At 43.0% G+C, this 12,356-nt stretch overlaps 1 protein-coding gene across 1 annotated transcript in view; it reads right to left on the bottom strand.

The window, feature by feature from the left end:
• Positions 1-12,356, bottom strand: part of cadm1a (cell adhesion molecule 1a) — a 272,264-nt gene that overhangs the window by 59,549 nt on the left and 200,359 nt on the right. The window contains 1 exon segment of the mRNA XM_030361356.1: positions 883-1,029. Within this exon segment, the coding sequence (XP_030217216.1) occupies positions 883-1,029 (147 nt within the window).

Genomic DNA, 12,356 nt, shown 5'->3' with positions numbered 1-12,356 from the left:
AAAAATACGTGTGCTCCTCATGATCTTTTGCAGGGAGAATGGGAACCGATTGGACAGAAAAGGTCAAGTTGTAATTGCCGAGCGGTGCTGGGATAAACAAAATTAGGTTGATGTCACCAACTGAACATGTTGTAAGCGACTACACCATCAGCGGAAACAGCCATTGTACAGCCCTGCTTATGGAGAGTGGGTTTTGTTTACTGCATATGTTGCCCTGTGTTCAAAGCCCTCTTGTTTTTTGGTTGGTCGGTTTGGATAATTGAACATGAAACAACCATGGAAACTAACTGTAAACAACATAGGACAGTTGCACAGATGACAATAAACAAAATAAACCGATTTCTTTTTACAGTGTCTTGTTGGTAGGCACACTAAGCAATGCATCTGAAATGTTTGCATGGCCTACCTGTTTGTGAGTAAAAATGTGTAAATATATGTCTTCTCGAGCTATTGCCTGGACAGTGTTACATACACTGTTACATAGAAGACATAGAAAATACATATTGATGAGTAATTGATGCACACAAAGTGAGACATCCTGACTTAAAAACAAATGAAAGATCAAACAACAGAAAAAACTAAGGGGGGGGGGGCAGAATTTCTACACACCAACATCCTGTTGCTCCGGCTGCTGCACGTAGCGCAATGCGGTCACAAACCACGGTTCCCCGTGCCAACGACGAGTCTCATAGCGCACAGGCTAACGATCACCCCAATCAACCCTCAAGGTCCACTGAAGCAGACCGCCCCGAGGTGGGGGTGGTGCTGCACTGCGGTGTGACATGCACGCCGCAGGGGGTACAGGAGGGCCTGGGTTTATGGAGGGGAGAGGTGATGGCCATTGTGGCCATTGTGTTGGTGGTGTTGGTGGTGGTGACTCACGTCTCATGTCCCTGAAGTAGATGGTCTGTCGGTTGGGGTTCAGGAGCTGGATGACCGAGTCGTCGCTGTCCTTGACGCGGCAGCTGATGGTGGCCATCTCGCCCTCTACCACCCACACGTCGTCCGTCACCAGGTTCTGACTCACCACTGGCACCACAGAAGAAAGGGGGGAAAAGGGGAGAGACAGACGTTAAGAGAGAGAGAGAGGAGGAGGAGGGGAGGAGAAGCTGTTGAGCTAGTGATCTTTTCAACTCATCTAATGGAATGCCTTAAGGGGGTGGTACACTGGACATGCCTTCCGTCGCAATGCTACAATTCTATCCACTGTTTTCGATGGGGGCGCTCACAGACAGCAGTGACACATGATAATACATAGCTCTGCTTAAAAACCTCGCCACCCATTATTACCCAGAACAAGACCTAAAATAAAATCGTATGATACGTGTTGTCCTTCCTACACCGCAAAGCAACGCTCCGCGGCTCGTCTGATATGCGACCCGCTTTAATGAGACCTGCACAAAGCCACAAGGTGCTACATTGTTCAGGGTGTAACAGAGCTCCCCTCGTAGCGGCTCAGAGGAAATTACCAAACGGACGAGCCACAAAACATCACGTGTCTTCGTTAAACCGCACATCTTTAATTAAGACTTTGCTGTGGACGTTGAATGCTCTCACCGTATGACCTACATGTGCTTTGTTGGTTTCCAAGCGTTTCGAGACAAAGATAGTCTTGGGATTCTGGGTACAAACCTCTGCAGTTTACGTGTAGGTATTCTGTATGCCTGTCCCCTATCTGCTCATTAAAGAATAGAGGCTTATGGCGATACTATGTGCGGGGGTCCTATTCAACAACCAAACATTATTAAAGGAAAATTCCGGTATTTTGAATATTGAGCCCCCTTCTGGTTAATCCATTGAAACGGAAACCGGACCGGAACCGGAAACGGAAAGGGGGCATTGTAGTCTTTTTGCTCGGTTCTAGCCCTACTGTTGATACGGAGAACCGAGCGAAAAAACTACAATCTGTTTCCGGTTCCGGTCCGGTTTCCGTTTCAATGGATTTAAAAAAAACACGACAGAAACTGTATTTCCCTACGATACATGATTAGGAACATCAACAAACACCACTAACCACTCGATGAGTTTCAAAATTCTGAAAACAAACGTTAAGGGGTGTTTTAAGGACAGGTTTGTCAATGCACATAATTAGCCAGTAGGGCTGTAACGATACACCAACTCACGATTCGGTTTGTATCACTATTTTTGACCCACGGTTCGATAGATCCCACGATTTTTTTGAATTTAAAAAGCATTTTATTTCAACAACACTTATGTAACATTTAACTTGATGTAACATTTAATAACTAATAGTTTGGAACACTGAACAGATTTGAACAGAAAGAATACTATTAAAGTATAGCTAAATTAATATATAAATAACCAAAGATTACAGTTGGGGGATGCTTGCAGGTAGGCAAAAACCCTCAACTAGTTTGGTGGTTTAGTCTAATATCCTATTAGCGCTTCTTATTAGGCTATGTAGCTTAAATAATGACATAGTCAGGCCGTATAGAATGCAACATGTTTAATAGCCTAACTTTCAATAGATGGGAAAAAACATGAACGTCTAACATGAACGTCGCAATAACGAGGCAGTGTCAGAGTAGCGTAGCCTATGTGTGTGCGCGAGAATGGCAGTGTGCGTATGTGTGTGTGTGAGTGACGTCAGTGAGTGAGTGGACGAGTGAGGGGAGCGAGCGGCAGTGTGTGTGTCTAGTGAAGAAGCGAATGAGTCCGGTAGAATAAAGTACCCATCCTGTCAATAATCGGTGGCCGCTTCATTCCGACCTATAAGCAGACCAACTGCCGGTCAAATCACACAAAACAACAGAGACAGGGATCACACAGGCAAATATCTCTGGATAAATGGCGTTCATATCGCATATGAGGACTTCGACGGCTGTGGAGAAATGCAATCCTCCGTAGCCACGGAGAGCTGTCATCACAGAGAGGGCATCTCGTCGCATACTTACGACATCGATAAGAGGGGGCGGTGTCAGCAGACTATTATTTAGACAAATTATTAGCAAATTTCAATCTGACAATTTGACCGCAGAGTTAGAAAGGGCGTATCGCGCTTCTGCCTTCTCACACCGCGAGACAGGTTTGTGGCTTTGAGTATCGCGATTTCGGTTTCGATACGCGTATCGTTACAGCCCTATTAGCCAGTCATTGTGAAGCAGGCAGGGGCGATTCGAAATTGGCCGAATACCCGAGAAAGGACCAATATTAAAAATGTCAGTGTTAACCACTCTATTTCATCCTAGACAAACCAGATAGGGGGCTCAATGTTCAAAATACCGGAATTGTCCTTTAATAGTATAAAGCCTCCTTCACATCCAAAACACATGGAATCTGATGACTCTTAATATGTGTGTGGTCCTAAATCAAATACAGGTCTGACAAATGTTGCGTCATACCTGCGTGCTGCATTTGACACCTTGACGGTTGTTCACACCGGAATCTGTTATTGGCCATATTTAGCATACATTTAGCCTATCCAGAACACTGCAGCACGCCTCGTGTTCAACCTACCAAAATTCTCCCATGTGACCCCCCCTTATCCTTGACCTCCATTGGCTCCCTGTAGCAGCTTGCATCAGATGTAAGATGATGGTAATGGCCTAAAAGCCTGTCAATGGAACTGCCCCTGCCTATCTCCAAGTGTTGGTCAGACCACCCACCCCAGCTTGAGCGCTCTGTTCAACTACCTCAGTAGCCTTTTACCACCATCGCTAAGAACAAGCAAAGATCGATCATCAAAGTCACAACTCTTATCCGTTTTGGCGCCGCAGTGGTGGAACAAGCTCCCTGCCGATGTCAGGACAGCAGACTCGCTAACTGCTAAAGACTCACTTGTTCAGAGTTAACTTAGATTCTGCATAGCCTCTCCCCTCCCCCAACATAACGTGAACAGGCAAACAACAATCGAGATCTTTGCATTAAATCCAAATCTGAGCATTCAGTCTTGAAGTGTGACCGAAGCCTGACACTCCATACACACTCCGTTGAGTTTTTTTTGTTTACCCCCTAAAATACACAACTGGCGGCGATCTGTTGGCACAATGGTTTTAGAAGGACCGCAAGCTGAACCACCATTCCTGGGACTCCCTCTCCCTCCAAGGATCTTTGAAGCCTCGAACGGAACATGGAGGAATATATGTGTTGCAGTATTCCCTTTAAAAGAAACGTACATTGCTTGATTTTTTCTGCTTTCACGTCGGAGGCAAAGGTGCGAGAGGCAGATAGCGTACCTGATACTGATCTCTGATTTGACATTGTTAGTGAAAGAGTCAGCTTTAAAATGCACAACCTGGTGCACAAGAAAAAACTTGCAACTTTCTTTTGTCAGTACATTTGAGCATTTTTTCATGATGAATAGCCTAGGTTCATTATATTAATGAATGATTTATGTTTACCAGCATTAGCATGCAGAGTTAATCAAGAACCTTTTTCTAGCAATATTATTTCCTTGAAGTCATTCACCCAATAAGGGTAATGTGCTTACAATGACATTGTTTCCCACTACTTAATAGAATCCAACCCTACACAAAGCCATATCCATATATCAGCAAAGGAAGACCCATATGGTCTTCAAGAGATGCTGCCATACTGATGCGTGAGAGGTGGGGGTTCTTCTCCCAACTAGCTTAACTCCACCTTGGCCTATGATTTCACGCCTAAAGGGCACCCTACGCCTTCCTGCAGCATGGTGCTGTCGTTCGTTACGTCGGTAACACCAGTTGATAAACACAAATACAATGGCTTAGCGGTGGAGCGACCTTTTCTCATCGATTCCTCTGGCTTTTAAAGCTGTGGCTCCTCATTTGCATTCTCAAATGGAGTGACGCCGGCGGGGTGGAAGTGCTGGAGGAGTTATGGACTAAGAAGACGGAAATAACCCCTTGAATTTATTCCCTTGTCGGACGGTCGGCTAAAGCGAGCGACCGGTAGGTTAGAGGAAAGGGGGGGGGGGTAGGGGGTACAGAAAGAGAGGAGAAAAAGAGGGATAGACATAAACATAGACACACAGAGAGACAGAGAGAGAGAGAGAGAGAGAGAGAGAGAGAGAGAGAGAGCAAACGACGATTGAGAGCGAGAGTGAGGGAGTGAGCGTGGTAGTGGGGCCAATGAGAAAAAGGGCGAAAAACATCAAATGCTTATTTGCATGCCTCTGAAGTCGAGCACCTCTAAATATCCCTGTCATTTAGCAGACGAGCCGGGCGCGCTTGGCAGATGAGAAATTACATCCTCTGATGCAGCCGGATAAGGATGGACGTCTTTACATTCGCCGCGCCCTCAATCACCTTCCCTCCGGATCCCTGACAAACCCTCCCAAAAATAAACGAACCCTCCTGCCTTCCCTAGTATGTCGAGGCAATTAAAATGAGAACCCCCCCCCCCCCCAACGTCAAAAATAAAAACACAAATACGCTGTGGACGGGTGGAAGAGTAGGTGTCGTTGTTTGTGTGACGCTGTTCCAATTCGGGTGTTTTCTTTAGTGCCAACACCTTCAACATGTATTTGTCGGAGACCTTGTCAAGATGACAGGGCGGCATTAGGATGTCAGACGATGCTTGTTTGCACAAGTTGTGTATGCCATGACGATGAAGTGTAAAGGACTGTGTCGGGGAGGAGGCGTCGAAGCTCCTTGTTGTGGACCTGCTCCACGCTTAATTGTTGTTGTTGTGCTAAACAAGCCGGCGTCTGTGTGCATGCGTTTGTGTAAAGTCCCCCTAAATCTAATACTTAATGGGCCGCACGGCTAAAACAACAGTGGTATATTGCTGTACCTTGACGGGGTAGGACTTGAGGCGACAGACGGGTTGTAACTATGGCTTGCGGACTTGTCTCACAGTGTTTGGACCACAGCGGCGCGGTCCCAATAAACTGGCAGGCCGTGTGACGCCGCAGGCACATCTGCAACAGCTCAGTGCTGGAGTGAAATGACTAATTACAATGTAGCCCAACATGTTCTCTCAGACTACATAAATGGGTGATTTAATTTAACCAAGCCCGGGCATTAAGCTTAACATCAGGCGGAAGACTGCAAAGCGAGTTTGTTTGCAATTCGACAGAGGGGGCTGGGGGTACATACATAGATAGGATTCCAAGTATGAAGACCACACTATCAAATATGGAAATGGTATGCAATCCAACTAAAATTGATTGTTTGCATATCATCTTAAAACAAAGAAATAGCTGCTCCAAGAATGATGTCATTGTTATTGAATTATTGAATGAATCAAACGCTTTTATGGATTTTATCTTCATCTCTTAATCCTTTAGCCATTTGAGATAGGACTTAATGTGATCTACATTTGCCGTCTCTCTACACAACCAGTGTCAGTAAGCCCTTGGACGTGGAAAGCAATGCCGATTTTAATGATGCTATCGGTGAATGTTACTTGCAGTGGCTCTAATTCCTTCAGCATTTAACATGCTTGCATTTGTATTTTTTTTTTTATTAAAGTCCAAACCAGACAAAGACTCCTTTGTAGTTTGGACTGCTAAATATATCTATAGATGAATGGATGTCTGGTGGTGGTTCCTTTATTGATCAGGTCACCAAACATCAAGAAGCAACAGGAGACCATTAGCTCAATAACAGACAGAGCTGTAAATAGGACATCTGAGCAACAATAACTGAGGTTGATATTAGGGGACTACAGGATCCATAAGTCAAACCAAAGGAGACACAGTGGTACATGCATTGTAGCTCGCCGAACCACCTATGTTCATGGGAATAGCAGCAGCAACCCATTTCTATTCATTGGAAGCCTGTGTCCTAATGTTCTGAAATGCAGAAGTAACAGATAAGTTATATATGAAAGGAATGTATGAATATGTAGATAGGACATGTATAGATTCTAGGTATATGGAGAACCTATGTATGTTGTTAAACCAGGTGACAGCCATTCTTAACACACAGTCCTCGTAGAAAATAATTACAATAAAATTAATTACGTTCCATTTCTTCGATGTAGTTATTCAGGCGACCCAACATTGTTTGACTTATTGAGCCATGCACAGACTCTTACTCAGCCTTTGAGCCATGCACCGTGAGTTCTCATCCAGCCAGACAGGGACAGCTCAGTGGAGCATGTGAGAGACCATCAGATAGGAAGGCCTCTTTTGGTCTTTAAGGCATTCCAAGTATGTGCCAGTCTTAGCATTGCGTTTTATAAAGAGCTTAATAATCCTAATATTAATACTAATAAAAACCTTTTACTTAAGACCAAAGAGTGGAGGGACGGCTGGAAGCCTAATTCATACTTAAAATATATAATGAACTTATGACCTATATGAACTAAGTGAATATTGATTATTTTAGAATAGCATTATAAATTTGATAATAATCTATTTAAAATAATTGTTGATCGCAGCGACCCGGGTTCGATTCCCGCCGGTGGTCCTTTGCTGCATGTCCTCCCCTCTATCTGCCATACCTTCCTAACTATCTCACTCTATCAATAAAGCATAAAAAATAAATAATAATAATAATAATAATTAAAAAGGTGCCGAGTCTGATACGTTCATAATATAAGCCTATCGGGCGTTAAAAAGTTTGTCATCAAACACCAAAGACTTATTTGACATCGTGTAAATTAGTATGTAGAAGTTAAGTTAGAGACTTCAAAGTTGTCCAGTACTATAAGTCTCATAGTCTATTAAACCTACGATTATTATAACAGAAAATACCGATGGACCAACCGACCAGAACTAGACAGCCCTAAAGATACATTTGATTCATACGATAGGGTAACCTGACCATAACTAATATCCAACTAAAGCAATCCCAACAGAGATTTAATATGCTGGCCCGTGTGGCCGGGTTACATTTAGTAAGTCTAACCTCTTCCAAATATTGAACCAGATTCACAAATATGGGACAAGTACGCTGTTGATAAGACAGAAATAACAGCGATAAAGACAATGGGGAAATGTGACAGGAGCTCAACTTGTTTCTGCAACAGCACTGCGTGACGCGGCCCGCTCCCCGGCCCCTTCCCCTCTCCAGATTCTAATTTCCCCCTGACATTTCAGGGGACAGCTCCTATCCCCTGGCATGCTTGTCGGTGGTTAGTAAATGGCATTCAACATTACATTTACAGCTCATGTTGAACGTGTATTTCGTGCTCATTAACATGACGACACTTTGTGTCGTCACTCTTTGTGTGGTGTGTGTGTGTGTGTGTGTGTGTGCTAATCAAGAGAGAGACAGAGACAGACAGAGAGAGAGAGACAGAGATAGACACAGAGACAGAAGGAGACAGGGACAAAGAGACATAGAGAGAGACAGAGACAGCTTCTAGTTTTCCAATGATTGCATTGGGCCCTTTTGCTTGATTGTGTGTTTGGCGGTTTTATGGCGGTATGATTGCACATTTGATTGTGTGTGTGTGTGTGTGTGTGTGTGTGTGTGTGCGTGTGTGTGCGTGTGTGTGTGTGTGTGTGTGTGTGTGTGTGTGTGTGTCGTGGGGGGGGGGGGGAGAGTGGGTGCATTTTTGCCTCAAGCTACGGACGACTGATTTCCAAGTTATAGGCCTGCGCGTGGGTGTAAAGATTGAGCGGTAATGGACGAGAGGCCGCCCTTCACTATGATTACGTGTACAAATGTAGGAAGACAGGTATCAAAGTAGCGCTCTAGCACTTAGACGTAATCACTATAATTAATATGCTTGCTTCAATGAATATAGACTATATAGACAAAATGATGCTAATTCTTGTATGAATCCATATCTAAAGAGGAGGAAGGTGATGACGAAAGAATAAATGCATTTTTCGTATAGCCGGGCTTCATCTAAAGCAGATGCTGGAACCTCAGAATAAGAGGCTTTCATACTAGCCGGTGGGTGAAAAATAGAGCGCGTGCGTCAGTGAGTGTCAGTAACCGTGGGTTTATAACTGGATGCTACAGAGAAAAGGTCAGGCACATTAAATATATTGACGACATCAAAAGAGGCCATCCAGTAACATTTATGTCTTAATATAAAGAAATGTGGAAAAAAACCTTGACATGAATCAGGACATAGACTGCGAAGAATATGGACGCCTTTGAGATGTCACCCATTGGTTTACGCTCGACCAGTGAGTCATAGATTTTCCAATTATGAGCGCCGCCATTGCTTGAGATTTTCCCGCGACAGGAAGCAGAATCCTTAATAACTATGTAATTGAATAAAGCTGTCCAAAATTACGTCTCAAATGAGATAATCTGGACACATAATGTCACTTAGGTCCTACCCGAACAAAGATAAATGTATGTATGTGCTTTGTACTTGTTTGAGCAATTGACTGGGAAACGGTTTTATTTAATCCAACCACCTCAAGCAAACAATAGGCCGTTAGATCAACTACATGTCAGTCGCTTCTGCCATGACTTGCTAAACCGTTGGTCAGGGCGGGGGGGTGGGGGGGTGGTCTCCGTTTCAATTACATTCAAAAAGCCTTATGGCACAACCATTGTTGTAACAGTATTACTGATGAATTATCTATCTTTATTTTTTACACCTGATGGAAGGATGTTTTCTTTCCCAACGAGAGTTTTCTACTTTGTTAATGCATAATAATAATAAAAAAAAAAAAATATTAAAAAAAAAAATATATTTTTTATATACATTGGTAGTCAAGGCGGGGCCCTATTGTTGTTAACGCGGCCGCCTTAACAACACAGTACTGGGGGAAACACTGGGTTCTAAACACCAAGGATGCAACGTAGTATACTCACTGTCTCTGTCTGAGAACCCTTACAAGCCCTTGACATCACATGGATCATCAATAACACAATTATAAATATAAAGCTTTCTTGATGCGGTAATGCTTGTTTTGGAACAATGTTTACGGAAACATTCAAATTTGTTTTGAGAAAATATTGATCCGATCCCTGCAATGTGTAGGATATTTATATTTACATGTAGGATATTTATGGTGCTCCTGCCCGACACTACATAAAATGCCTATTGATTTCCAGGCAGCCCCCATGTGTGTATTGATGGACTGCGATGATGTCAACTCTTTGCCCATGTCAATTCTCCCATTAAGGTTTGCTCCGGTGGTGGTTCTCATTCAACATAGAATCCAACACCTCGAGCAGAATATCATCTACTGTGGTGAGAGTCATGATGTTATGCCAGTATTATTCTATTGTATTGTTTTCACCTTTTCGTTCACAATTTCTCTGTTCAATTCACTGAAGGTAAGAATTGACTTGGATTATTAATTCGATTCAGGCCTTAACTAGAGTAAAATGAACTGCATGAACAAAGGCAGTTGATCAACAAAGATCATGTGAGTGACATTCTAGTCCCGACACCCTGGAGCTAACAAACAGTTTTACCGCTTGTGACAGAGGGTCACCAAGTATTGGTTATTCTAAGTGTATGACATTTTACAATTGATCCTTTGTATTGATCACAGCCGCTCTTCCTGGGAAGCCTCTCTCAATAGGCGGTGTACTATTACATATCATTTTAATTAAATGGGTTGTCTGATATCTCTGAGGTTTTCCAGCGTTGCCTTTGGATTGAGAGTCGATACCTCACTGTCGTCTCCAAACATGTAATTCCAAAGCGGGGCTGGCTAACCAGGTGAGTGCTGGAAACCTTGTAGCAGAGGTTTCAACATAGCAAAATAATAATAAATAAATATATAAAAAGGTCTGCAGATGAATCATCAGATGTTTTATGAAAATAATGATTATGAATAATAACCCGAAAAGATTGAGAAGGTTAAAGCAATGCAAAAAAAAATAATTAACCCATTCTTATCTCTTATTAACTTGTTAAAATCGGACACTCTTAACTTACACCCTCCCACTCCCTCCGCTCAACCTCTGCTAGACTACTATGCATCCCCACATCACGACTCATTACAATGGGTGCCCGGTCATTCAGCTGCTCAGCACCCAGGCTCTGGAACTCCCTCCCCCCACACATAAAACAGTCAGACACCATTACAACCTTCAAGTCACAACTCAAAACTCACCTGTTCAAACTCGCACACAACGTCTAACTGATCACGGTCTTGATTGTTTGTTTTGTCTTGTTTTTGTTTTATTTATTTATTAATTTAGGATTATTATTTTTCTACAATGTCTTGTTTGTAAACGATTTATGATAACTTTATGCTCTGTAAGGTGACCTTGGGTGTCTTGAAAGGCGCCCTTTAAATTAAATGTATTATTATTATTATTATTACATGTTCCAGGTATATTGGAAAGGCCCATGCCTAATATCCACATGATTTGTGTCCCAAAATGTCTGGTGGCGTAAGGGAGAGGTCAGCTGGGGGAGCCAAGATAAATGTTGTGTCTGGACTCCAGCTGGGTGCCAACGGAAAAAGGCAGGAGATCCAGTAGTGACGCAAATTTGTTTCACAAATCACATGCTTTTCTCAGTGAATGTTCGTCACAGATTTGTGAAAGTTCACTTGGTTCATCTCATTGAACCCCTTTGAGGACACAGCAGCCAATAATAACTATTTTAATTGTGTGGAACTTAATGTGCTACCAGACAACCACCATTTCAAATGCCAAAGTATTTCAGTGTCTGCCTTTACTTCATTCATGCAATGTGTACATTGAGGAGAAAGACTTACCTCAAGATATAACTATGCAAATGTGATGGAAGTTAAAGCCGGGCTCTGATGTTCCATTATGGGTCCCAAAAGTCTAACTACTACTTTGTAATTGTATTAGCCATCCATAATGCATCCTCCTAATGTAAAGTACACCAAAGAGGCTCATATTTTGAAACGGCAAAACCGGAGAATCCACAGTGAGAGCCGCTCAGACACGTGAAGCACCGCCTGCTGCATTACCTTGATCGATGCAGTTCACATTCATGCTAATAGCTGGTTTATGATGGCTTTAAAGCACCTTTCTTGCGTTTTGTGTACTCTGATATGCAACCGTAGGACAATTTAAATGATTCAGTGTCGCACAGAAAAAGCTTCTGGGATTACAAAGAGACACATGCAAGGAGCTGTGACTGCATGTATGTACACAGACATCCACCCACATACAGGCATGCTCTCTCGACACACCCGCCCACTCACTCTGACAGAATAGAGAATTCAGAACTCAGACAAAGATATGCAAGGTTATGTGAGCATTCTCTAGGCTTGTGCGGATTTGATATGCAACAGCTGCATGAGTGAACTCTATATTACCGAAGTCATCCCCACCTTTACTCATGTCATCATACTAGGTGAATTGCATAGGCAGGAAAAGCTTGGGAGTCATTTCCTGAAAACACAGCTTCCCATAGCCTCACTTGTGAATTTACATGACTTCTCTTCCCTCTGGGAAGGGTTAAATAACATGTGGTACACATGCTTGAAGGACCAGGATTCCAGCCTTCTGGAAATCCTCCATGATAATAGATACATTAATTTGCTCAAGTTCGTTGCT

This window comes from Gadus morhua, chromosome 7 (genome assembly GCF_902167405.1).
Source record: "Gadus morhua chromosome 7, gadMor3.0, whole genome shotgun sequence".
Taxonomy (NCBI): domain Eukaryota; kingdom Metazoa; phylum Chordata; class Actinopteri; order Gadiformes; family Gadidae; genus Gadus; species Gadus morhua.
The sequence above is the reverse complement of the archived record's forward strand: the minus strand, read 5'-3'. Positions and strand labels throughout refer to the sequence as shown.